Source organism: Neodiprion fabricii, chromosome 5 (genome assembly GCF_021155785.1).
Source record: "Neodiprion fabricii isolate iyNeoFabr1 chromosome 5, iyNeoFabr1.1, whole genome shotgun sequence".
Taxonomy (NCBI): Eukaryota; Metazoa; Arthropoda; class Insecta; order Hymenoptera; family Diprionidae; genus Neodiprion; species Neodiprion fabricii.
Genome location: NC_060243.1, coordinates 23,414,149 through 23,441,813, shown reverse-complemented (window position 1 = coordinate 23,441,813; position 27,665 = coordinate 23,414,149). Strand labels below are relative to the sequence as shown.

The following is a 27,665-nucleotide window of genomic DNA, read 5'->3' as shown; positions in this document are numbered from 1 at the left end:
ATTCAAGATTCATAGTGAATATTTCCTTAATATGTGTACACGTGCTGTGTACGCACATGCGACTACACGCAAGCATATTACATATTATATAAATATACGTACATACGTATACATGTACATTATTGTACATTAGGATGATCCTTAAAAAGGTCACTATAGAATTTCTACTTTCTAATTTCTACTTTCACTATAGAGTACCGAGTTTCGTCGAAATCAAATGTGCCCGTGAGAGGGGCGAATGGGGAAATCCACCCTCTTTGGGACACGGCGTAATGTTGGGATGGAAATTTCAAAAAATAGGGAGTTTTTTTTTTTTTTTATTATTATTATTATCTTGGACGATTTGGTAGGCGAGCCGGTAAAATTCCAAAATGACCTCTTTAAGGACTACCCTAATATATATATACTGTATACAGATAAACAAACATACGAGTGTATACTAATTGAAAAGAGTGAGTGAGAGAGAGAGAGAGAGAGAGAGAGAGAGAGAGAGAGAGAAAGTAAGAAGGCAAAGGTACATTGTTTATGTTGTCGGGCATAAAAGTGATAACGTCAAACACACATATACATATATATATATAAAAATACATACATATATCTATAAATATACACAAGCTGTACAAGATGCTTTCCTCAATGTCTTTTTTAATCGATATTTCATAAAATATTGTAATTATTATACACTCTGAGTTGTAGTTCGTAGTATGAAATGAAATATCGCTCGCAGCATCCTTATTTTTAATTTGAATCACAAACAAACCGATATTCAGATTAAATATCCCGGTTCAATATTGAAAGAAAGAAAATCACTCTATAAGAAAGCCAATATGTTTACTGATTTGTTGTCGTGTCCGACCAATTCAACGCTATTTTTCATCCCTGTAATAAATTAAAACGATCACAGTCTGTAGGTTGTTAAATTTTATTTTTCTTATCGTCATACTTCGACTGTGGCGGTATCGTCTCACTTGTTCTCTCTCGACGCGGATACCGTTTTTGAATGAAACGAGTTTCTTACCGAATATTTCACCCTTTTCACGCCGTTGTAAAGAAAATTTGCTACAGTAATATATTCGTAGTCAAAGATACGGAAAAAATTGATATAAGAAAATTCGATAACGTGAAAAACGATACCATGTATAATAAATGACCTCGGTTTTCAATATTAAGATTTTGACACAATTGAGACAGTGATAGATAATTCATAACGTTTCTTCACCGTAACCTTCCTACGCAAACCTAGCGTATTGTAACTATTTCACCATGATGCAACTGTACATCGTATGTTAACAAGCAGAACAAACGTATTTATTGACAGAGTATACTCCATGCAGTAATAATCCGGTGTCTTTTCAGACCGTGATCCAAAGTTTACTTGAAGATACACCGCTCAAAGTGTCTAAATTTGCACATCCGCACTGCGGGTGTCGATCAACGATCGGTCTTTCCGACGATCGATCCTCACATTTTTGCAGCGATTACCTAATCATATTTATCGCGTAACTCTGACGGATTACTTTAGTGCAGCAAATCTAGTGCAAACTTAAACTCCCTCAGAACTCGTTCAATTTAATGATCTATTGGAGGAAATAAAAATTGATGTGTTGATTTAAGGTAATAAATACGTAAAACCATTAAACAAATATGGCGGTATATACTCATTCGCTCAACCTGTCCTACTTTTTAACGATTCACTATCGCTATCTTCTCACCGCTTATGACTTATTCAGAAGTGAATTGCAAATCAAAGTTGTGTTCGAACGGTCTTTTGTGTTTCCGTTGGTTCGTCTTACTTTTACAAAGTCACGTGTATGAATTTTATCGACTTGTCAAATGGCGTGGTCTGCGCACGCAAAGGGTTTAGGTATATAAGGAGTTCGTTGCTTTTGCAAATTCGCAGTTCACCAAGTCCAGCTTTCGTCTGTACGTTTCATAAACGTCCACCCATTTCTCAATCTGTGTCTGAAACTGGATTGTGTCATTACTCTTCTTTTCCAACCGTGTCACAGTAAGCCTTTTGTCGCGATCCCATCATGTTAACGGTTCTGCTGTTTCAAATTGCACTCGTTTATAGCGCGTCAATCGCAATTGAAATTGTAACTCCGGATCGGTTGAACGAGATTGCGGACACCTTGATTGAAACTTACATGAACGATCGTTGCGTGGTTATAATTTCGGCGAGTGGATACGTGGCATCCGGTTCTGTTCCGGCAGTCTACGTGAGCGCTTATAGTCAGAAAAGTGCAGAGAGTTTGACAAACGCGAGCTTGACTTCCGAAGAGCGTTACAAGAAAGACGTTTTAGCGCCGGTCCTCGAATTAGGGTGCACCGGGTACGTAATCTCATTGTTGTGAATAGTTACGTTGGTCATCATTCACGAGTAACGATTCGCTTCATCGTGATGCGTCCATTTTTGATTTACCTTTAATTGCGAGATGGAACGTGTAAAGAATCAATGGCGATGTTGTGCTGTCAACACAATTGTGAACGATTTCATTCCAAAGCAAAGTTTTGAAGCAATCAGCTCCTCGGCAATTGACTTAACGATTGTTCCGTTCAAGATTTCAATGTGACACGATTGTTGTACACTATCTAAACAGGATGACTATAAATATTATGGCACGTAATTCGTAATCGGTCAAATGTAATGGTATTGAAACCACAAGCCAAGGCTTAGACGACAGCTTATTAACGTACAAAACTTGGCTCTCTTGTGTGGAATATAGTTCTAAATGAAATTGAACTCAACCTCTGGAACCACAATATAATTTTTATCAGCAAGCCCATTAGTCATTGCTCATTATAAAAACAAGTCATTCCCAATCCCGACGATGAAATTCAGCGCCATTGGATTCATTACGTGTCAAAATTGGAGTTCAATTGATAAGTCAATGGTAACTAACGTAACTTTTTCCAGCGAGGATCGATTTCGAGAAAAAAAAAAAAAAAAACGTATAAACTGTCTAGCTTCTCTAGAAAAGATTGAAGATACCAGTGGTGAAGAAGGTTATTGTTTAAATTTGCATAGATACCTCGTGCAGGCCGAAAATCCTGAGACACAGTTTCGGCTTATAGAGAAAACGTTTGTTCACGTGATATCAAGAACCCAGCGCAGATTTATTTTTCTACCAACAATCGTCCAGATCAGCGAAAGCTCTACGTGGCTGCAGTCGGAGGTCCTCGATACCGGTAATTTCGATTTCCAATCAATTTTACACGGAGAATCTGTGCAGCATGTTACCGACGTAATTTTTGCCGTTCCGAATAATCGGACCGGTGACGTGGATCTGTTCACGCATCGCTTTTCCGGCCCAGACGATGTGGGTGGACAGGAAATTCTTCTGGACACGTATGAAGTGGAAAACAGAAAAGTCAAGCTTGCGGCGAATCTTTTTCCGGACAAGGTCAGAAACCTTGAGAGAAAAATTCTGAGAATTGCAGCGTTCGACTATCCACCATATAATGTCATGATCGATAACGAAGGCGAAAAGTGAGTGAAATGATTTTATGCTACTCGAGCGATGACTCCGCAGTTCGAATATAACCGCTTGAATTTGACTATCAATAAGAATCATTTAACTCTGGATTTTCTGTCTACTGATTTTTTGACTTGCTATCGCAAAGTGCTCTTTTCTTTGACTTGTTACCGGCTAGAGGAAATGCAACTAACGTGACGTTGAAACCAAATATTCAAAGCCAATAGTTGAGCACACACGAACCATGATTTCACGACTGTTCTAATAATACTCCTTCTAACGCTCTACAATATGTAATAAAATCGATTTTCAATCGACTTTTCGTCATCGATTAATGACGGCGAGGTACGACGAAATTGTAATACAAAGACGCTTGATCATTTTCATTTTTCGAATTTAGAAAGTGGAAATCTTTGGACTGGAATCATCACAAGAAATAAGGATTCCCTAAAATCTCTAAACGATTATGAGATAGATAGGGCTGTTTATTTCGAAGAGTTTTATATGCCGTCAAGCTTTTCTTATTCATTTCATGCGAACATAGACGATTCCGTATAGCTTCAAACGCTTCTCTCGGCAACTTTACGGAGATCAACTTACAATAGACTTTAGGGAAAACGCCTATGGGAAATTATAAACATTAGTCGTAAGGCTCTGTTTCGGGGACATCCGTGATATTTTTCATATTTTTTGACCAAGTTGATGAAGTAAAAAACCTTTTCTTTCGGCAACGGCCATACCATGTTGAAAGCACCGGTTCTCGTCCGATCACCGAAGTTAAGCAACATTGGGCGCGGTCAGTACTTGGATGGGTGACCGCTTGGGAACACCGCGTGCCGTTGGCATTATTTTCTAAAGTCATTTTCACAATTTTGACATCGTCATTTTTTTTTAAAGCGTTCTCCCCGATTTGTCCCACATGTACTTATTTTTTTCCACGAATTCATGGACGTTTTAGGCATTAACATTCTTCTATAACGATGATCCTAAAGGTCTTATGCACTTTCTGAATGTTGTCAACAAACAAAGATCATTCTCCCTCGGCAACGGCCATACCACGTTGAAAGCACCGGTTCTCGTCCGATCACCGAAGTTAAGCAACATTGGGCGCGGTCAGTACTTGGATGGGTGACCGCTTGGGAACACCGCGTGCCGTTGGCATTATTTTTTTCAGTCATCCCTAAAATTTATCAAATCTATGTACCTTCAGAATACAGAATGACTTTTCATACTGTCATTTATTTCTGCAGCTAACATTGATATTTTTTTCAGCGCAATTCCTGATTTTCAAATCTGTATTTGAAAGTCTGAACCGTTTCAGCTTTTTCCAGATTTTCGTTCTAAAAATATGTAACCATAGTCATAGAGATACCTATTTCTCGAATATTCCAATTTTTCTACGATATTCGCTAAAGGCTTATTTGGGACCAAAACTGCGAGGTCAGACAAAATTAGTACCTGAAGTTTTTTGTTGTGATTCAGACAATCTTAACGCATTTGTCATTGTGTATCATCCTTTCTTTTCCATGGGCATTGTTGTTGGAAACTGTCGTAGCTACCGATTTGATGGTGCCGAATGGCGATTTGCCGTGGAATTTGCAAAACTCCACAACTGCTCTTTGAAACCGGTCGTCGACAACGAGGACTTGTGGGGTGTCATCAACGAAAACCTCACCGGAAATGGAGTTCTTGGAAACTTAGTCGAGGACAAAGCCGACGTGGGAATAGGTAATGATCAATTTATCACAGTCATTGATGAACAGTTTCTGCGCTGATATCACCTGCATTTTTTAATCAATAAATCTTGTCTGGAGCGTTTCTCAACATTTTAGATTACAAAACCTGTAATTGCTAATAATCAGGTCCCATTAAATATTACATATTCATTAGTATCTCATGATTAACTTTAGCAGAAATAAAGCTTTTTGATGTAGTCGTGGAAGTTGAAAAAAGCAAGGATTGCTATCAATTGCACTTTTTTTCCGTTGGTACGATGACTAATAATAATTAGTGGTGAAGCGTCAGCGACTAATATCGTAATATTTGTTGGAAATTAATTTCATAGATTAAAGACGGAATTTTTACCTACTTTTCCAGAACGATTTTCGTCATATTGCTCGTTAGGAATCAGGTCTACCTGCCGTGCCTGACTACAAAAATTGTGTCACTACAAAAATTCTTTGTCTGCATAACGGCTCGAGCTGTCAAATGACTTTTCACACGCTTTTTTTTTTGTTGCAACGTAAGACTTTGTAAATAGTATTATTTCGTGATGTCATGTAACGTATGTATTAAGAACAGGAGAATGAAGTTGAGAACGATCCAAGGGTCGTGATCTGCAGTCTTAAATGACCAAAAATGCCCCATATACACATGCCTATATTTTTCTTCTGTTTTCCAGCTGCCTTGTGGTCCTGGCACCACGAGTTTCGTTTCCTGGATTTTACCGCGCCTTCTTATCGTGCGGGAATGGCGTGCTTTGTCCCTGAACCAAAACGGATCCCGCAATGGTTGTCGCCGATCTTTCCATTCGCCCCATCACTCTGGGCCACCTTCATAACCATGATATTCGTATCCATTGCTTTCACTGGAATAGTAATACGGGGTGAAAGCTTCGTAAGGTTCGAGAGTAAGTGCAAGAACAACTCAACGCGACGTGTATATCATCGAGTTATCGCAGTGATTTTACTCGAATAAGAAGTTGGGTCCGGCGTTATATGAAAATATGGTTTTGTGCAGATTCTTCCAAAGTGAACCTGAGCGAGATCGTGCTGACGGTGCTTGGAGTGATGCTGCTGCAGGGCCTTGTCAAGGAACCCGACAGACCTTCGTGGGCCGCCCTGGCAATGACTCTCCTAGTCGTGTCGTTGCTGCTTGCTACTGCTTACGGAAGCAGCCTAGCATCTGCTATGACGATACCTAGGCGAGTAAATGTATACGTGCATTTGGTTGTAAACCATGGTATTATAGCAATCCTGTAGACCAGCGTCGGAATCAGCGTCGAGGTGATACTTCAAGTGTTTGTAACCTGACGTTTTGGAGAGGAACCGAGCATGGAACGATAAGACACATCGATTATTAATTTTCCAAACCACTATATTTCAAATTTAACTATTCGAAAGACCGAAAATCTCTTTATTCTGTTTGATTATCGAACTTATTTTATCTTAGATTCAAAGCACCGATAGATACAGCAAAGGAATTAGCGGCGAGTGGGATTTCATGGGCAGGAAATCACGAGTCCTGGCTCTACTCAATCATCAATGCCGAGGAGCCGGAAATGCGGACCCTGGTAAAAAACTTTCGTGTGCTAACTCCAGCGGAACTGGCCAGAAATGCTGCCAAAAATGATTGGGCCTTTCCAATCGAGCGACTTCCTGGTGGTAAGAACCAATCGGAGAATTCTTTTTTCAAGTTGATCAAAAGCGATACCTTGCAGAGGATGATGGTTCGTAAAACACTGGTTATAATCACAGTAATTACTTATTCGTAGGTCTTTACAGCATCCAAGACTACCTCAGCAGTGATGCTATTGAGAAAATGCACATGATGAGAACCGACATTAATTTCGAATATTGTGTAGCAATGCTGCGAAAAAGTTCACCGTACACGCAGTGGTATACTCGGCGTATACTTGAGATTCAGGCGTCAGGAATCCCTTCTTACTGGGGAACCGACGTCGTTCAACAGCACCTTGATATACGTACTCAGTTGGCTGTTCACAGCGGTAATTAAACTTGCATGACAACGATGCTCACTATTTTCAATGTTATCGACAAGAGTTTAATGCTGCTCCACAGACAACTTAGTGACCCACGATCCAGTGAAAATGACAGTTGGCCAGGTGCAGGGAACGTTTTACATTCTGGCGATTGGACTCGCGATAAGCGGATTGGTTTTCCTGAAAGAGTTGTACGATGCACAAAAATCGACTCGTCAACGGAAAAAGGAGATAGAAGGGTATTAGGTATTAACGACAATACGGAAAAATAGTCACTTTTGTAGCCCTAATTTTTTTTTGTACTATGCACATGTTTGGAAGAATTGATGGAATACTCAACCGTACGAATGTGAATGATATTCACAAGTAAAAGTTTGCGAATCGTATCATTAGACCGATAGCGTTCAATTTTAGCGTCTGAAATGATCTCTTTCTTGGAGAGCACCACAAATACACGTTCGAGTTTAATGTGGTTACGAAACCATTAAAAACAGTATCACAAATGGAAAGATATAAAAAGAATGGTCGTATAATGTGTTGCACGAGTATTGCTGTAGACTTTTCATCATTCTGTTCAGTATCACTCGAAAATTCATACGTTTACTAGTGCTACACACTCTATTTTCCAACTGGTTCATTTTATTCTAGTACTATATTGTAATCATGTGCACCGCTTGCTGCGCTAATACTTATGTGTGACAAAACTATATCGTTATAATAATTAGTACAAGCGTGACGACGGTTACACGTACCATAAAATTACATTGCTTTTATGCCGTGGCGACGTGATAAATTTTTGCCGTGCATTTCAAACGTTCACTAACGACTTGATTTGCAGGCTAGTAACAACATACTCAATATCAAAGTTAGATTGTCATGGATCGCAATTTAGTTCCGATTTGGCTTGTGAGGCATTCTCCAACAGATCGGGGACTTTATTTTGGATTTGTTCGGATATCGCTTATCATTGGCCATAAATATTTTAGTACTACATGTTTGGAAGTAGTTATTGTGAATTTTTTCAGATTTATTCATCACACCTACAAGGAAATGAATTTATATGTTATAATTCGTAATATTACTTAGTTCGAGCAGGTCAGGCAGAAAATTTGTAATCACAAACGAATGTTGTTATTCACTGAACTTTGTAATGTTATGAATAAGAACTTTTTATCAGCATAATGTGAAGTCACTTGCGTGACTCTTTGTGAATACACCTTTCGCAACCATTCAAATAGGAAAAATATACAGATATTAGAAATAAAAATAAGTGGGTGTTTTTTACTGTAGATAGCGATTTTTCACTGAAACTTAATACTCCGATTTGTGACAAAATTTGAAAATTACGGGAAGTTAAGAAAATTTCGAAAATACTCTTGCAAAATAATAAATTAAAGGTGATAAAAAATAAAAACAAATCTGGCTGTATAGCAAAACAAAGCATTGAAATCTGGAAATTCCTCGATTGAAATTAAGAAAAGACTGTGGCAGCTTGATTGATAATTTTTGTTTTAAAATTCTTAGCACAATATTAAGACCTGCGTCGTGACATTGTCCGTTGGACCATCGCCGGATCACCAACGTTAACGAATAGTCGATTTCCACGTTTCCTCATCGGAAGTTCTTCTCTGTACCAGAAGCCGCGGCGATAACGAAGCCCACTTCTTTTGGGAAAAACTGTTCTTCCAAATCAGGTAGACGAACGCATTTTGGGTACTCACGGCAAGATGACGTCAAATTCATTGTGTCAACATAAAACGATCCTCTGGCTGGGTATTTATAGGCATTTATTCCCGGTACAGAGCACGTGGAGTTAGAACACTCAAGCTTTGGAGGAGTATCGGTTAACCTGTGTCAAAAATTGAAAATGATCACGAGCCGTTTACGCTGAAAGAATTCCAGCACGTATTATTGTCCTTGATACAAACCAGATCCACTTCCTGCCAATAAAATTGCAGCCAGAATCCTCGAACGAGTAGGTCAAGTAGTCGACCGATTTGCCATGTGAACAAGACAAATTTGTCAGTGAACCTGCCGAATCATTCAAGAATATTTCCGCGCTAATTCAAGGTATGTTCACGTTGATACAGCACATAGTGTAACTCACATCTAGGCTGAACATGCCCGCCATTAAAGTAAAAATCGTCGTTTCCCAAAGGCCAGATGATGCCCAGATCCGAGGTGTGAAATACCTGAAGAAAGTCAGCGTCCGTCTTGCAAACTCTGTTCGAGCACGGACTGGTCAAGAAACCTGGTCCTGCTGGGTCCAGGGCAATAATCTGAGGAATCGTCCCAATCTTTTTTCTCTGCAACTCTTTCCCTGCAAATCCAACCACGTGTGCGCCCAGACTGTGCCCAACCATGAGCATATTCTTCAAGGCAATACTATAGTACCTTATAAGTTTAGCGATGAATCTGTCGACCAATTCAAACAGTGTTAGAGAATAGTTCTCGGAGGGTGCAATTGCGTAATGATGAAATCATTCAGGAACGAACTAACATTCTTTGGACAAGATAAACAAAATCGAGATCTGAAAGCTAATCGATAAAGAACCATGTTTAACTAAGATTGGTCTTCACTTCCTAACAGGGTTTTCCAGAGTCATCGAATATTTTTATAAACGATATGAAACGTCTTTCGAAAGACTTTGGTTCGGAAAGAACAAATGCTTAGGCATGAGAAATAATTAAATTGGAAATCGAAGGTGATTAAGTTAAGTTCTGAGTTGGTCTGGTAGTGCAGTATAGGATAAGCAACGAATGAATTCGGTTTCGGTCAATGGTTGCTTCTCGCTGGAAGTTCGGAAACAATTTTCAGTCGAAAACAAAGAAAAATACACTAACCATCAGAGTATTTCGAAAAACATTTGCACTAAAATATTTTCATCCATACTAAAGTAATTAATTACGTACTGCGCGATGTTCGCTCCGACTTCGTAGGCGTTCTCGATGGATTTGGGGTAGCTCAGATACTGGGTAAGCGAAATCCCTCCGGAACATGCTCCTTCTTTCCAATCAACAGCAATCATGTTAACGTCGTACTAGATATAAGACAGTTCAACATATGGTGGTCACTGTAAATTCAGTTCCTTAATTTCTTGCCTAGTATCGCAATGCTATTAATTGACTTCTTGGAACAACCTTTTCAAGCCAAGTATGCCTCAGATTTCGGTAGCGCGAGTTGTTCGCTTCGGAAGTGAACCCGTGAACTAGAAAAACTACCGGTAGACCACTTTCCACTGGTAACCTTTTAGATTTCAGATCGACGATCACACCGTTCGTTGGGTTGTTTCTGGAGAATGAAGTTCACCATGGTATAAATCATCGAGGAAATGAGGGTCAATAGTCAGCTTGCGTGGGATTAATGCCTGAACTTTAAATTCTTCATCTAAAATTACTAAAATCATTCAGACATCGAATATTTGATTCTCAGCCCTGTGCCAAAATATAATACAGAACTTTTTCGTGGTTTACGTCTTGCGCGCAATGAAATGTTATTCATATGACTCGCTGCAGGTGCAGCGATATAGATTAAGTGGTGCGTGCTCTGATTTTATCAACCTCCTACACTTGACGACAGTGTATCATTTCAAATATGCTGAAATGATGTTGCATACCTCATTTCCGTAGAATATTTTCCAGGATAAGGAGGTTGGTTCAGAAGTCAGACCAACTGTCTAACTTCCATAATCGTCACACGGTGATTAAGTTATGAAGCAAAGTGAATACGCAGTTTCTGATCTTTAACTACATGCTATTGTAACTCCTGTCTTTGACCTTTGATACCGTACCTGTTATAAATGATATATTTTATGTGGTTAGCTCCTATTACGCATGAGGGGACTATTCCTGATATCAGTTTAGTAACATTGCTCTGGCAGAGAATACCTTGAGGAAAAAAAAGTTTCTTGAACAACAATTTTTGGTATAAAGCTCGGTAAAAAATAAGAAATCGTTAAGAAAAAGAGCAAAAATGAAACATTATCCATGCTCTGGAAGTAGTTACCCAGTTATTGTCTCATTGATCGACTTACCGCTTACCATGGAGCCGAAAACAGTCACTGCGAATACGACGGCACTTTTTGAAGCTCTGAATCGGGCCATACTTGAGGAATGTGGTAGTAGATATTATAAAATAGTCATTTCATAGTACCTACCTACTTATATAAAGGCATCCTTAACGAGGTGCCCAGCACAGAAATGGTCATACTTGAGGCATGTGGTAATAGATATCATTAAATAGTCGTTTCATAGTACCTACCTGCTTATATAAAGGCATTCTCGACGAGCCGTGCTTCATAAAAATAACCATGTGAGTGTGTATTTCCAGGTTAACTGTTGAAATTATCGTGTTACGAATTATATCCCCCATATCTTTGTCTGGATGAGAACACGAGCTGTAAAATCACGACACTAGGGATCTTTACTTCTGATTATGCTTGAGCTCCCTTTCACTCTTCTTAATTTTTTATGTTTCTCTTTTTCTTTAGAATTCATTCTCTCGCATCATTCAAACTGAATCCATGCCTGTTTTAGCCGCCAAAAATTTCGTGTTTGAATGTTATAATGATCAAATAAAGTAAACTGTGATTTCTCTACCCATACGATTACCAGGAAGTTTTTATTTATTTATTTATCTTTTTATTGTAACTTAAGACTTTGTAAACTGTTTTATTTCATGATGTCATGTAACGTATGTATTAAGAACAGGAGAATGAATTTGAGAACGATCCGAGGGTCGTGACTTGCAGTCTTAAATGACCAAAAATGCCCCATATACACATGCCTATATTTTTCTTCTGTTTTCCAGCTGCCTTGTGGTCCTGGCACCACGAGTTTCGTTTCCTGGATTTTACCGTGCCTTCTTATCGTGCGGGAATGGCGTGCTTTGTCCCTGAACCAAAACGGATCCCGCAATGGTTGTCGCCGATCTTTCCATTCGCCCCGTCACTCTGGGCCACCTTCATAACCATGACATTCGTATCCATTGCTTTCACTGGAATAGTAATACGGGGTGAAAGCTTCGTAAGATTCGAGAGTAAGTGCAAGAACAACTCAACGCGAAGTGTATATCATCGAGTTATCGCGGTGATTTTACTCGAATAAGAAATTGGGTCCGGCGTTATATGAAAATATGGTTTTGTGCAGATTCTTCCAAAGTGAACCTGAGCGAGATCGTGCTGACGGTGCTTGGAGTGATGCTGCTGCAGGGCCTTGTCAAGGAACCCGACAGACCTTCGTGGGCCGCCCTAGCAATGACTCTCCTAGTCGTGTCGTTGCTGCTTGCTACTGCTTACGGAAGCAGCCTAGCATCTGCTATGACGATACCTAGGCGAGTAAATGTATACGTGCATTTGGTTGTAAACCATGGTATTATAGCAATCCTGTAGACCAGCGTCGGAATCAGCGTCGAGGTGATACTCCAAGTGTTTGTAACCTGACGTTTTGGAGAGGAACCGAGCATGAAACGATAAAACACATCGTTTATTAATTTTCCAAATCGCTATACTCTAAATTTCAATTTTCGAAAGACCGAGAATCTCTTTATACTGTCTGATTATTAAAATTATTATATTTCAGATTCAAAGCGCCGATGGATACAGTGATGGAATTAACGACCAGTGGAATTTCATAGGCAGCAAATCACGAGTTCTGGCTCTACTCAATTATCAATGCTGAGGAGTCGAAAATACTGGAGACTCAGGCATCAAAAATCCATTCTTACTGGCGAACCGACGTCGTTCAACAGCACTTTGATATACGTACTCAGTTGGCTGTTCACAGCGGTAATTAAACTTGCGTGACAACGATGCTCACTATTTTCAATATTATCGACAAGAGTTTAATGCTGCTCCACAGACAACTTAGTGACCCACGATCCAGTGAAGATGACAGTTGGCCAGGTGCAGGGAACGTTTTACATTCTGGCGATTGGACTCGCGATAAGCGGATTGGTTTTCCTGAAAGAGTTGTACGATGCTCAAAAATCGACTCGTCAACGCAAAAAGGAGATAGAAGGGTATTAGGTATTAACGACAATACGGAAAAATATTCACGCCTTTCATAGCCTTGACTTCTCTTTCGTACTAATCACATGTTCGAAGAATCGATGGAATATTCAACTCAGGGCTGCAATGTGAATGCCACTTACAAGTAAGTGAATCGTATTATTAGATCGATAGCGTTCAACTTTAACGTCTAAAATTATCTTATTTTTGAAGAGCACCATAAATACACGGTTCGACTTTATTGTGGTTACGAAACCGTCAAAAACAGTATCACCAGCGTAAAAATGAAAAAAATCGTCGTATAATCTGTTCCACAAGTAGTGTTGTAAGCTTCTTATTCTAGAACTATATTGTAATCGTAAATATAAGCGTGACGACAGTTACACGTACGATACAATTACATTATTTTATGCCGTGACAAGGTGATAAATTGTTGCCGTACGTTTTAAACGTTCACCAACGAATTCACCTGCAGGCCTGTAACGATATGCTAGATATCAAATTTAGATTGTCACGGATCGCAATTGAATCCCGATCTGGCTTATAAATCATTCTCCATCAGATCGGGGATTTTTTTCGGACCTGCTCGAACGTCGCTTATAATTGGCCACAAATATTTTAGTATTATTCGAAAGTAGTCGCTGTGAATTTTTTTCAGATTTTCTAATTATACCTACAAGAAGATGCACTTTTTTGCGACAATATACAGAATTACTGGGTTCAAGTAAGTCAGGTAGAAAAATTGTAATTACAAACATATTTAGTTAATAAAAAAAACTTCAAACAAATATGTTTCGATAAAATATCTTGGATATCATTTCTATTTTTAGCCAATATACAGTGCTCTGTAAAAACATACAATTAAAAAATCGGCATAGTAGGCTTCGGCTACTGAATGATGTAATAAATTCTTGGACCAAAGTCTCAGCATGAAATTATGTCAGACCCAACCATTTTCGTGACTCTCTGTGAATCTATATCTCACGAACCATTCAAATAATAACAAAATGTATTAGAATCAAAACTAACCTGTCATTTTCAACTATAGATAGCGACTGAAACTTCGGAAAGAAATACCCCACTCCGGATCTGCACAAGATTGAAAAACTTCAGGAAACACAGAAAATTTCAAAGGCACTCTGGAAAAGTAATCAATTGAAGGTGATGAAAAATAAATACAAATCTGGCTGTATAACAAAACAAAGCCTTGAAATCTAGAATTTTCTTGATTAGGATTAAGAAAATATTGCGGCAGCTTAGTTGATCATTTCAATTTTAAAATTATTGGTACACTATTAAAACCCCCATCGTGACATCGTTCGTTGAATCATCGCCAGATCATCAAGGTTAACGAAGAGTTGAGTTCCACGTTTCTTCATCGGAAATTTGTCTCTGCAGCAAAAATTTTCCGTGACAATCAATCCCAGTTCCTTGTGGAAAAAAGCTTCTCTAAGTCCTATGCACGAACGCATTGTGGATACTCACCGCAGGATGATGACAGGTTCGTCGTGTCAACATAAAACACTCCTCTGGCCGGGTATTTATAGGCAAATATTCCAGGCACAGAGCATGTGGAGTTGGAACACTCAGGCTTAGGAGGAACACCGAAGAACCTGTGGACAAAGTTGAAAGTGATTACGAGTCGTTTACACTCGAAAAAGTCCAGCTCATATTACTATCCCAGATACAAACCAGGCCCACTTCCTGCCAATTAAATTGCAGCCAGAATCCTCAAATGAGTAGGTCAAGTAGTCGACGGATTTGCCATGTGAACAAGACAAATTTGTCACTGAACCTGTCGAATCATTCAAGAATATTTCCGCGCTAATTCCAGATATATTCACGTTGATACAGCACACAGTGTAACTCACATCCAGGCTGGTAAATCCCGCCATTATAGTAAAAATCGTCGTTTCCCAAAGGCCGGATGATGCCCACATCCGAGGTGTGAAATACCTGAAGAAAGTCAGCGTCCGTCTTGCAAACTCTGTTCGAGCACGGACTGGTCAAGAAACCTGGTCCTGCTGGGTCCAGGGCAATAATCTGAGGAATTGTCCCAATATTATTACTCTGCAACTCCTTCCCTGCAAATCCAACCACGTGTGCGCCCAGACTGTGCCCAACCATGAGCATATTCTTCAAGGCAATACCGTAGTCCCTTATAAGTTTAGCGATGAACCTGTTGACCAATTCAAACAGTGTTAAGTATAGTTCTCGGAGGGTGCAATTGCGTAGTTATAGAATCATTTAGGAATAAACTAACATTCTTTAGACAAATTAAACAAAATCGAGGTCAGAAAACTACTCGGCAAAGAGTCGATAAATTCCCAATGCTGATTGGTCTTCACTTCACGATAGGGTTTCCCACAGTTATCTATCATAATATGTACCTTTACAAACGATTTGAAACTCCTTTGGAAAGACTTTGACTTGCAAATCACAAATGCCAAGGGGCGAGAAATAATCAAATTGAAAACTGAAGTTGATTAAGTTGAGATCTGAGTTGGTCTGGTATTGCAAGTCTAGGATAAGCCACGAATGAATTCGGTTTCGGGCAGTGTTTGATTCTCGCTAGAAAAATATACTGACCATCAGAGTATTTCGAAAAACATTTGCAAACAAAATATTTTCGTCCATATAAAATGATTAATTACGTACTGCGCGATGTTCGCTCCGACTTCGTAGGCGTTCTCGATGGATTTGGGGTAGCTCAGATACTGGGTAAGCGAAATCCCTCCGGAACATGCTCCTTCTTTCCAATCAACAGCAATCATGTTAACGTCGTACTAGATATAAGACAGTTCAACATATGGTGGTCACTGTAAGTTCACTCCCTTAATTTCTTGTCTAGTATCGTAACGCTATTAATTGACTTTTTCGAACAACCTTTTTAAGCCAAGCTTGACACAGATTTTGGTAGCGCGAGTTGTTCGCTTCGGAAGTGAAACCGTGAACTAGAAAAACTACCGGTAAATCACTTTCCACTGGTAACCTGTTGGACTCCAAATCGACGGTCACACCGTTCGATAGGTTGTTTCTGTAGAATGAAGTTCACCATGGTATAAATTATCGAGGAACTGAGAGTCAATAGTCAGCTTGCGTGGGATTAATGCCTGAATTCTAAATTCTTCCTCTAAGATCGCTAAAATCATTCGAATTTCGATCATTCGATTCTTAGCCCTGTGCCAAGTATACAACATTCTTATGGCTTACGTTTTGCTTATGATCAAATGCTATTTATACGACTCGTTGCAAGGGCAGCAATGTAGATCAATGAAGGACAGTGTTTCACTTAAAATGTACTAAAATGATATTTCATGATAGATTTCAACTGAATATTTTCCAGAATGAGGAAGTTGGTTCAGAAACCTGGGAATCAGATAGACAGAAATTAAGATTACTAAGACTAAGGGGTTCCTCTATGGCGTCCATATACAGTCTTTGCCTGCAGTGTCGTAACTTCCATGATTGTCACACGGTGATAAAATTGTGAAGAAAAGTGAGTACACATTTTTTGATCTTCAAGTACACGCTATTGTAACCCCTGCCTTTGACTTTTGATACCCTACCTGTTATAAATGATATAGTTGATTTGGTTAGCCCCCAAAACGCATGAGGGGAATATTTCTGATATCAGCTCAGTAATGTTGCTCTGGCAGAGAATACCTTCAGCAAAAAAGAGTTTTTTGAAAAACAATGTTTAATACGAAACTTGGCGAAAATAAGGAATCATTAAGTAAAATGTCAAAAAATATAACCTGATCAGTGTTTTGAAAGTCACTACCCAACAACTGTTCCGTTGACCAACTTACCGTTTACAATGTAGCCGAAAACAGTGATCGCGCATACAATGCCACATTCTGAAGCTCTGAATAGTGCCATACTTGAGGCATGTGGTAATAGATATCATAGAATAGTCGTTTTATAGTACCTACCTACTTATATAAAGGCATCTTTGACGAGGTGCACGTCATAAAAATAACTATTTAAGTGTGTATTTCCTGGCTAACAGTTATAATCATCGTGTTACAAATTTTTATTTCGCATATCTCATTACCTTGCATAACATCATGTCACAGTTTCAAATTTCGTAATTGATATATTGCGTCACGATAATACAACGTGCGCACAACTAATATAACGCATAGCGCTAAGCCTAGTGGCGCACTGAAACTATTAGCCATATCTATCCGACAATATTGTAAGAGCCTGATTAGAATTTGTAATTATCGAGATACGGAGTTCATTTTCTTTGTAGAATAAATTCGAATCGATGTTCACTTGGCTGGGAAATTCTTTCCAAAAGGTAAGAAAACATTGGTTCTACAAAATTCAGTTGGATACTGATCGAGGAGTGTTTTTTGAAACGCAAAAATAAGACTTGTATAACTTCTCGATTATTCAATTTCTCTTCACGGAATTCGTTTCCGTTTTGTTACAGTCAATCGACTATAACACGTGGTAGTTACAATAAGAACGTAAAGTTTTTCAACTTCGAGTCAGCAGTGTTGATCTTAACACGAATTGGTAAGTTTCACGAGAATAATTGGTTTCATGCAAAATAAACAACATAACTAGTCACAGTAATAATTTCATTTGGTGGATACTGATTCAATTCGTATAACATAGTGAAAGAAAGTGGTATTCATGAGTTTCGTAGTCATAAGTTCAGAACTGACTAAAAATGTACAAATTAATCATAATTATTACTCTACTTTAAATTGTTATGATGAACAGCAGAGCTAGTAGTCTTGCGGAGCTCGGTTGGACAATCTATAGGATCTTCGACCCAACTGGATCTTGTGGTAAAACCGTTTTAAAAAGATCATGATTTTGATCCTAGAAAATTCTCTGTACTTCGAAGTTATCAATGTCTACTAGAAGTAATTTATACATAAGAACGAGTAATGAAAGAATTAGTATGAAACGTGCTGATAACTCCAGAAACAGTACCTCTGGTGCGAAAACCTTTCGCCAAGTACGTTGAAAATGTGTCCTCATTCTTTATCGAATGAGAATCAACTCACATACCATTGCCAAGTACATGTCTGTTGAATCACAATGAGAGCATGTTCGAAACTTGACACGTGGTTTCCACATCTCTCTGAAATCACACTGGGGTCAGACTAACCCTAAGCGTATCCAACAAAAAATAATAAGAGAATGAAAATGAGAAAGAATATAACTCAGGAATTATAAAAGTCCAGAAATCAGACATGTCCTTGGCTGTAGTATGCAGTTTGATTCTTTTTTATATAGGATGGTGACACATTTTCAACGCACTTGGCGAATTGTTTTCGCCCCAGAGCTGCTTTTGGGGGAAATCATCGTTAGTATATTGTCGTAGTATAACAAACTATAATGATACTATTCTAAACCTAATATAAGTAGTTGGTATACACTCACACCTAAACACTTGTACAAAATATTGGGCATATTGAATAAACTATGACTTGGACATTGTGGCTATGAGTTTGTGATTTTTCTCTTCCACCTCTCTGAACATCCACTGCGATATTCATGTTAATCTGTCGTGCCTCGTGATTCGTTGTTCGCGGCGGTAATGGAAAATGAGCAATGGATTCCTTCATCAAAAGACGTCGATAATGAGATTTCAAATTGTTTGAACCTCTTTTCAAAGTAGTCCACATTGAAATTGAAACAAGGCCAGAGAGGTGAGCATTTCTGTTTTGCCATTTCTGAAGCTGTGAACCATTTTCGTCTCGAAATCAATTTACGGGACATTTTTCGAACTGATTGGACACCCAGGAATTCGAAAACGGAGCAAAAAGAGCATAAAAACATCAGGAGAGAAATGGCGAATGAGATTCTTCGTTTTTCGGCTGTAACTCTTCATAGAATGATATCAGCGTATTGGAACTGCGCCCAATCGATTTTTCTCGCAAAATTACGTCGGTATAGTGCGCCAAAGAATTGATTCCAGCACTTTTCAAAATCACGAAATTTTTCGCCAAAAATGGAAAGGGGTTAGCCTTACTTTTTTTTTGGGCAAAAACTTTTGGTCTCAGATTCGATTTAAATGACCCTTATCTGATCAATTGGACCCTCAGGAACTCAGAAATCGCAGCAAGAAGAGCGTAGCACCAACAGGAGAGAAATGGCGAAAGAAAAAGCACCTGCTGAAAAATGTCGAAAATTGAAGTTCTGGTCTTTTGGCTGTATCTTGTGATGCGTTCATCGCAGCGTATTGGGACTGCGCCCAATCGATTTTTCTCGCAAAATTACGTCAGTATAGTGCGCCTAAGAATTAACTCCAGCACTTTTCAAAATCGCGAAAATTTTCGCCAAAAATGGAAAGGGGTTAGCCTTACTTTTTTTTTGGGCAAAAAACTTTTGGTCTCAGATTTGATTTAAATGACCCTTATCTGATCAATTGGACCCTCAGGAACTCGGAAATCGCAGCGAAAAGAGCGTAGCACCGACAGGAGAGAAATGGCGAAAGAAACAGCACCTGCTGAAAAATGTCGAAAATTGAAGTTCTGGTTTTTTGGCTGTATCTTGTGATGCGTTCATCGCAGCGTATTGGGACTGCGCCCAATCGATTTTTCTCGCAAAATTACGTCGGTATAGTGCGCCAAAGAATTAATTCCAGCACTTTTCAAAATCGCGAAAATTTTCGCCAAGAATGGAAAGGGGTTAGCCTTACTTTTTTTTTGGGCAAAAAACTTTTGGTCTCAGATTCGATTTAAATGACCCTTATCTGATCAATTGGACCCTCAGGAACTCGGAAATCGCAGCGAAAAGAGGGTAGCACCAACAAGAGAGAAATGGCGAAAGCAAAAGCACCTGCTGAAAAATGTCAAAAATTGAAGTTCTGGTTTTTTGGCTGTATCTTGTGATGCGTTCATCGCAGCGTATTGGGACTGCGCCCAATCGATTTTTCTCGCAAAATTACGTCAGTATAGTGCGCCTAAGAATTAACTCCAGCACTTTTCAAAATCGCGAAAATTATCGCCAAAAATGGAAAGGGGTTAGCCTTACTTTTTTTTGGGCAAAAACTTTTGGTCTCAGATTCGATTTAAATGACCCTTATCTGATCAATTGGACCCTCAGGAACTCAGAAATCGCAGCGAGAAAAGCGTAGCACCAACAGGAGAGAAATGGCGAAAGAAAAAGCACCTGCTGAAAAATGTCGAAAATTGAAGTTCTGGTTTTTTGGCTGTATCTTGTGATGCGTTCATCGCAGCGTATTGGGACTGCGCCCAATCGATTTTTCTCGCAAAATTACGTCGGTATAGTGCGCCAAAGAATTAATTCCAGCACTTTTCAAAATCGCGAAAATTTTCGCCAAAAATGGAAAGGGGTTAGCCTTACTTTTTTTTTGGGCAAAAAACTTTTGGTCTCAGATTCGATTTAAATGACCCTTATCTGATCAATTGGACCCTCAGGAACTCGGAAATCGCAGCGAAAAGAGCGTAGCACCGACAGGAGAGAAATGGCGAAAGAAAAAGCACCTGCTGAAAAATGTCGAAAATTGAAGTTCTGGTTTTTTGGCTGTATCTTGTGATGCGTTCATCGCAGCGTATTGGGACTGCGCCCAATCGATTTTTCTCGCAAAATTACGTCGGTATAGTGCGCCAAAGAATTGATTCCAGCACTTTTCAAAATCACGAAATTTTTCGCCAAAAATGGAAAGGGGTTAGCCTTACTTTTTTTTTGGGCAAAAACTTTTGGTCTCAGATTCGATTTAAATGACCCTTATCTGATCAATTGGACCCTCAGGAACTCAGAAATCGCAGCGAGAAGAGCGTAGCACCAACAGGAGAGAAATGGCGAAAGAAAAAGCACCTGCTGAAAAATGTCGAAAATTGAAGTTCTGGTTTTTTGGCTGTATCTTGTGATGCGTTCATCGCAGCGTATTGGGACTGCGCCCAATCGATTTTTCTCGCAAAATTACGTCGGTATAGTGCGCCAAAGAATTAATTCCAGCACTTTTCAAAATCGCGAAAATTTTCGCCAAAAATGGAAAGGGGTTAGCCTTACTTTTTTTTTGGGCAAAAAACTTTTGGTCTCAGATTCGATTTGAATGACCCTTATCTGATCAATTGGACCCTCAGGAACTCGGAAATCGCAGCGAAAAGAGCGTAGCTCCAACAGGAGAGAAATGGCGAAAGAAAAAGCACCTGCTGAAAAATGTCGAAAATTGAAGTTCTGGTTTTTTGGCTGTATCTTGTGATGCGTTCATCGCAGCGTATTGGGACTGCGCCCAATCGATTTTTCTCGCAAAATTACGTCGGTATAGTGCGCCAAAGAATTAATTCCAGCACTTTTCAAAATCGCGAAAATTTTCGCCAAGAATGGAAAGGGGTTAGCCTTACTTTTTTTTTGGGCAAAAAACTTTTGGTCTCAGATTCGATTTGAATGACCCTTATCTGATCAATTGGACCCTCAGGAACTCGGAAATCGCAGCGAAAAGAGCGTAGCACCGACAGGAGAGAAATGGCGAAAGAAAAAGCACCTGCTGAAAAATGTCGAAAATTGAAGTTCTGGTTTTTTGGCTGTATCTTGTGATGCGTTCATCGCAGCGTATTGGGACTGCGCCCAATCGATTTTTCTCGCAAAATTACGTCGGTATAGTGCGCCAAAGAATTGATTCCAGCACTTTTCAAAATCACGAAATTTTTCGCCAAAAATGGAAAGGGGTTAGCCTTACTTTTTTTTTGGGCAAAAACTTTTGGTCTCAGATTCGATTTAAATGACCCTTATCTGATCAATTGGACCCTCAGGAACTCAGAAATCGCAGCGAGAAGAGCGTAGCACCAACAGGAGAGAAATGGCGAAAGAAAAAGCACCTGCTGAAAAATGTCGAAAATTGAAGTTCTGGTTTTTTGGCTGTATCTTGTGATGCGTTCATCGCAGCGTATTGGGACTGCGCCCAATCGATTTTTCTCGCAAAATTACGTCGGTATAGTGCGCCAAAGAATTAATTCCAGCACTTTTCAAAATCGCGAAAATTTTCGCCAAAAATGGAAAGGGGTTAGCCTTACTTTTTTTTTGGGCAAAAAACTTTTGGTCTCAGATTCGATTTGAATGACCCTTATCTGATCAATTGGACCCTCAGGAACTCGGAAATCGCAGCGAAAAGAGCGTAGCTCCAACAGGAGAGAAATGGCGAAAGAAAAAGCACCTGCTGAAAAATGTCGAAATTTGAAGTTCTGGTTTTTTGGCTGTATCTTGTGATGCGTTCATCGCAGCGTATTGGGACTGCGCCCAATCGATTTTTCTCGCAAAATTACGTCGGTATAGTGCGCCAAAGAATTAATTCCAGCACTTTTCAAAATCGCGAAAATTTTCGCCAAAAATGGAAAGGGGTTAGCCTTACTTTTTTTTTGGGCAAAAAACTTTTGGTCTCAGATTCGATTTGAATGACCCTTATCTGATCAATTGGACCCTCAGGAACTCGGAAATCGCAGCGAAAAGAGCGTAGCTCCAACAGGAGAGAAATGGCGAAAGAAAAAGCACCTGCTGAAAAATGTCGAAATTTGAAGTTCTGGTTTTTTGGCTGTATCTTGTGATGCGTTCATCGCAGCGTATTGGGACTGCGCCCAATCGATTTTTCTCGCAAAATTACGTCGGTATAGTGCGCCAAAGAATTGATTCCAGCACTTTTCAAAATCACGAAATTTTTCGCCAAAAATGGAAAGGGGTTAGCCTTACTTTTTTTTGGGCAAAAACTTTTGGTCTCAGATTCGATTTAAATGACCCTTATCTGATCAATTGGACCCTCAGGAACTCAGAAATCGCAGCGAGAAGAGCGTAGCACCAACAGGAGAGAAATGGCGAAAGAAAAAGCACCTGCTGAAAAATGTCGAAAATTGAAGTTCTGGTTTTTTGGCTGTATCTTGTGATGCGTTCATCGCAGCGTATTGGGACTGCGCCCAATCGATTTTTCTCGCAAAATTACGTCGGTATAGTGCGCCAAAGAATTAATTCCAGCACTTTTCAAAATCGCGAAAATTTTCGCCAAAAATGGAAAGGGGTTAGCCTTACTTTTTTTTTGGGCAAAAAACTTTTGGTCTCAGATTCGATTTGAATGACCCTTATCTGATCAATTGGACCCTCAGGAACTCGGAAATCGCAGCGAAAAGAGCGTAGCTCCAACAGGAGAGAAATGGCGAAAGAAAAAGCACCTGCTGAAAAATGTCGAAATTTGAAGTTCTGGTTTTTTGGCTGTATCTTGTGATGCGTTCATCGCAGCGTATTGGGACTGCGCCCAATCGATTTTTCTCGCAAAATTACGTCGGTATAGTGCGCCAAAGAATTAATTCCAGCACTTTTCAAAATCGCGAAAATTTTCGCCAAAAATGGAAAGGGGTTAGCCTTACTTTTTTTTTGGGCAAAAAACTTTTGGTCTCAGATTCGATTTGAATGACCCTTATCTGATCAATTGGACCCTCAGGAACTCGGAAATCGCAGCGAAAAGAGCGTAGCTCCAACAGGAGAGAAATGGCGAAAGAAAAAGCACCTGCTGAAAAATGTCGAAATTTGAAGTTCTGGATTTTTGGCTGTATCTTGTGATGCGTTCATCGCAGCGTATTAGGACTGCGCCCAATCGATTTTTCTCGCAAAATTACGTCGGTATAGTGCGCCAAAGAATTGATTCCAGCACTTTTCAAAATCACGAAATTTTTCGCCAAAAATGGAAAGGGGTTAGCCTTACTTTTTTTTTGGGCAAAAACTTTTGGTCTCAGATTCGATTTAAATGACCCTTATCTGATCAATTGGACCCTCAGGAACTCAGAAATCGCAGCGAGAAGAGCGTAGCACCAACAGGAGAGAAATGGCGAAAGAAAAAGCACCTGCTGAAAAATGTCGAAAATTGAAGTTCTGGTTTTTTGGCTGTATCTTGTGATGCGTTCATCGCAGCGTATTGGGACTGCGCCCAATCGATTTTTCTCGCAAAATTACGTCGGTATAGTGCGCCAAAGAATTAATTCCAGCACTTTTCAAAATCGCGAAAATTTTCGCCAAAAATGGAAAGGGGTTAGCCTTACTTTTTTTTTGGGCAAAAAACTTTTGGTCTCAGATTCGATTTAAATGACCCTTATCTGATCAATTGGACCCTCAGGAACTCGGAAATCGCAGCGAAAAGAGCGTAGCACCGACAGGAGAGAAATGGCGAAAGAAAAAGCACCTGCTGAAAAATGTCGAGAATTGAAGTTCTGGTTTTTTGGCTGTATCTTGTGATGCGTTCATCGCAGCGTATTGGGACTGCGCCCAATCGATTTTTCTCGCAAAATTACGTCGGTATAGTGCGCCAAAGAATTAATTCCAGCACTTTTCAAAATCGCGAAAATTTTCGCCAAAAATGGAAAGGGGTTAGCCTTACTTTTTTTTGGGCAAAAACTTTTGGTCTCAGATTCGATTTAAATGACCCTTATCTGATCAATTGGACCCTCAGGAACTCAGAAATCGCAGCGAGAAGAGCGTAGCACCAACAGGAGAGAAATGGCGAAAGAAAAAGCACCTGCTGAAAAATGTCGAAAATTGAAGTTCTGGTCTTTTGGCTGTATCTTGTGATGCGTTCATCGCAGCGTATTAGGACTGCGCCCAATCGATTTTTCTCGCAAAATTACGTCGGTATAGTGCGCCAAAGAATTAATTCCAGCACTTTTCAAAATCGCGAAAATTTTCGCCAGAAATGGAAAGGGGTTAGCCTTACTTTTTTTTTGGGCAAAAAACTTTTGATCTCAGATTCGATTTAAATGACCCTTATCTGATCAATTGGACCCTCAGGAACTCGGAAATCGCAGCGAAAAGAGCGTAGCACCGACAGGAGAGAAATGGCGAAAGAAAAAGCACCTGCTGAAAAATGTCGAAAATTGAAGTTCTGGTTTTTTGGCTGTATCTTGTGATGGGTTCATCGCAGCGTATTGGGACTGCGCCCAATCGATTTTTCTCGCAAAATTACGTCGGTATAGTGCGCCAAAGAATTAATTCCAGCACTTTTCAAAATCGCGAAAATTTTCGCCAAAAATGGAAAGGGGTTAGCCTTACTTTATTTTTTGGGCAAAAAACTTTTGGTCTCAGATTCGATTTAAATGACCCTTATCTGATCAATTGGACCCTCAGGAACTCGGAAATCGCAGCGAAAAGAGCGTAGCACCGACAGGAGAGAAATGGCGAAAGAAAAAGCACCTGCTGAAAAATGTCGAAAATTGAAGTTCTGGTTTTTTGGCTGTATCTTGTGATGCGTTCATCGCAGCGTATTGGGACTGCGCCCAATCGATTTTTCTCGCAAAATTACGTCGGTATAGTGCGCCAAAGAATTAATTCCAGCACTTTTCAAAATCGCGAAAATTTTCGCCAAAAATGGAAAGGGGTTAGCCTTACTTTTTTTTTGGGCAAAAAACTTTTGGTCTCAGATTCGATTTGAATGACCCTTATCTGATCAATTGGACCCTCAGGAACTCGGAAATCGCAGCGAAAAGAGCGTAGCTCCAACAGGAGAGAAATGGCGAAAGAAAAAGCACCTGCTGAAAAATGTCGAAAATTGAAGTTCTGGTTTTTTGGCTGTATCTTGTGATGCGTTCATCGCAGCGTATTGGGACTGCGCCCAATCGATTTTTCTCGCAAAATTACGTCGGTATAGTGCGCCAAAGAATTAATTCCAGCACTTTTCAAAATCGCGAAAATTTTCGCCAAGAATGGAAAGGGGTTAGCCTTACTTTTTTTTTGGGCAAAAAACTTTTGGTCTCAGATTCGATTTGAATGACCCTTATCTGATCAATTGGACCCTCAGGAACTCGGAAATCGCAGCGAAAAGAGCGTAGCACCGACAGGAGAGAAATGGCGAAAGAAAAAGCACCTGCTGAAAAATGTCGAAAATTGAAGTTCTGGTTTTTTGGCTGTATCTTGTGATGCGTTCATCGCAGCGTATTGGGACTGCGCCCAATCGATTTTTCTCGCAAAATTACGTCGGTATAGTGCGCCAAAGAATTGATTCCAGCACTTTTCAAAATCACGAAATTTTTCGCCAAAAATGGAAAGGGGTTAGCCTTACTTTTTTTTTGGGCAAAAACTTTTGGTCTCAGATTCGATTTAAATGACCCTTATCTGATCAATTGGACCCTCAGGAACTCAGAAATCGCAGCGAGAAGAGCGTAGCACCAACAGGAGAGAAATGGCGAAAGAAAAAGCACCTGCTGAAAAATGTCGAAAATTGAAGTTCTGGTTTTTTGGCTGTATCTTGTGATGCGTTCATCGCAGCGTATTGGGACTGCGCCCAATCGATTTTTCTCGCAAAATTACGTCGGTATAGTGCGCCAAAGAATTAATTCCAGCACTTTTCAAAATCGCGAAAATTTTCGCCAAAAATGGAAAGGGGTTAGCCTTACTTTTTTTTTGGGCAAAAAACTTTTGGTCTCAGATTCGATTTGAATGACCCTTATCTGATCAATTGGACCCTCAGGAACTCGGAAATCGCAGCGAAAAGAGCGTAGCTCCAACAGGAGAGAAATGGCGAAAGAAAAAGCACCTGCTGAAAAATGTCGAAATTTGAAGTTCTGGTTTTTTGGCTGTATCTTGTGATGCGTTCATCGCAGCGTATTGGGACTGCGCCCAATCGATTTTTCTCGCAAAATTACGTCGGTATAGTGCGCCAAAGAATTAATTCCAGCACTTTTCAAAATCGCGAAAATTTTCGCCAAAAATGGAAAGGGGTTAGCCTTACTTTTTTTTTGGGCAAAAAACTTTTGGTCTCAGATTCGATTTGAATGACCCTTATCTGATCAATTGGACCCTCAGGAACTCGGAAATCGCAGCGAAAAGAGCGTAGCTCCAACAGGAGAGAAATGGCGAAAGAAAAAGCACCTGCTGAAAAATGTCGAAATTTGAAGTTCTGGTTTTTTGGCTGTATCTTGTGATGCGTTCATCGCAGCGTATTGGGACTGCGCCCAATCGATTTTTCTCGCAAAATTACGTCGGTATAGTGCGCCAAAGAATTGATTCCAGCACTTTTCAAAATCACGAAATTTTTCGCCAAAAATGGAAAGGGGTTAGCCTTACTTTTTTTTTGGGCAAAAACTTTTGGTCTCAGATTCGATTTAAATGACCCTTATCTGATCAATTGGACCCTCAGGAACTCAGAAATCGCAGCAAGAAGAGCGTAGCACCAACAGGAGAGAAATGGCGAAAGAAAAAGCACCTGCTGAAAAATGTCGAAAATTGAAGTTCTGGTCTTTTGGCTGTATCTTGTGATGCGTTCATCGCAGCGTATTGGGACTGCGCCCAATCGATTTTTCTCGCAAAATTACGTCAGTATAGTGCGCCTAAGAATTAACTCCAGCACTTTTCAAAATCGCGAAAATTTTCGCCAAAAATGGAAAGGGGTTAGCCTTACTTTTTTTTTGGGCAAAAAACTTTTGGTCTCAGATTTGATTTAAATGACCCTTATCTGATCAATTGGACCCTCAGGAACTCGGAAATCGCAGCGAAAAG

At 39.7% G+C, this 27,665-nt stretch overlaps 3 protein-coding genes, 2 long non-coding RNA genes and 2 other non-coding genes across 12 annotated transcripts; 5 read left to right on the top strand and 2 right to left on the bottom strand.

Annotated features, from left to right (window-relative positions):
- The first annotated feature begins 1,910 nt into the window (after positions 1-1,910).
- LOC124183833 lies at positions 1,911-8,464 on the top strand. Of its 2 annotated transcripts, XM_046572899.1 has the most exons (9): positions 1,911-2,008; positions 2,075-2,332; positions 3,029-3,490; positions 5,032-5,204; positions 5,878-6,105; positions 6,216-6,399; positions 6,648-6,859; positions 6,970-7,203; positions 7,277-8,464. In XM_046572899.1, the coding sequence occupies exons 2-9, from the start codon at positions 2,148-2,150 to the stop codon at positions 7,441-7,443; spliced, it is 1,845 nt and encodes a 614-aa protein (XP_046428855.1). In that variant the 5' UTR covers positions 1,911-2,008; positions 2,075-2,147; the 3' UTR covers positions 7,444-8,464. The 2 variants fall into 2 exon arrangements, with proteins under 2 accessions (XP_046428855.1, XP_046428854.1); XM_046572898.1 differs by having other exon boundaries at positions 1,911-2,332.
- Positions 4,203-4,321, top strand: LOC124184104. Its single transcript, XR_006871132.1, has one exon. It is a non-coding gene; the product is annotated as a 5S ribosomal RNA (ribosomal RNA).
- On the top strand, positions 4,519-4,637 carry LOC124184106. The gene has a single exon (XR_006871134.1). It is a non-coding gene; the product is annotated as a 5S ribosomal RNA (ribosomal RNA).
- Positions 8,465-8,793: 329 nt separating the features above from the next.
- LOC124183834 (phospholipase A1-like) lies at positions 8,794-17,165 on the bottom strand. Of its 5 annotated transcripts, XM_046572903.1 has the most exons (8): positions 17,018-17,165; positions 16,775-16,871; positions 16,092-16,242; positions 15,864-15,991; positions 15,077-15,384; positions 14,898-15,000; positions 14,691-14,818; positions 13,994-14,597 (listed from the first exon to the last, which is right to left on the bottom strand). In XM_046572903.1, the coding sequence occupies exons 1-8, from the start codon at positions 17,085-17,087 to the stop codon at positions 14,581-14,583; spliced, it is 1,002 nt and encodes a 333-aa protein (XP_046428859.1). In that variant the 5' UTR covers positions 17,088-17,165; the 3' UTR covers positions 13,994-14,580. The 5 variants fall into 5 exon arrangements, with proteins under 5 accessions (XP_046428856.1, XP_046428858.1, XP_046428861.1 ...); XM_046572900.1 differs by lacking the exons at positions 13,994-14,597; positions 14,691-14,818; positions 14,898-15,000 and adding exons at positions 8,794-9,046; positions 9,126-9,228; XM_046572904.1 differs by lacking the exon at positions 14,898-15,000.
- Positions 9,252-10,270, bottom strand: LOC124183836 (phospholipase A1 2-like). Its single transcript, XM_046572907.1, has 2 exons — positions 10,111-10,270; positions 9,252-9,612 (listed from the first exon to the last, which is right to left on the bottom strand). Exons 1-2 carry the CDS (start codon positions 10,224-10,226, stop codon positions 9,258-9,260), a joined length of 471 nt encoding a protein of 156 aa, XP_046428863.1. The 5' UTR covers positions 10,227-10,270; the 3' UTR covers positions 9,252-9,257.
- On the top strand, positions 12,570-13,484 carry LOC124183838. The gene is made up of 2 exons (XR_006871065.1): positions 12,570-12,983; positions 13,057-13,484. It is a non-coding gene; the product is annotated as an uncharacterized LOC124183838 (long non-coding RNA).
- On the top strand, positions 17,131-18,670 carry LOC124183837. The gene is made up of 3 exons (XR_006871064.1): positions 17,131-17,511; positions 17,647-17,732; positions 17,943-18,670. It is a non-coding gene; the product is annotated as an uncharacterized LOC124183837 (long non-coding RNA).
- Positions 18,671-27,665: the final 8,995 nt, after the last annotated feature.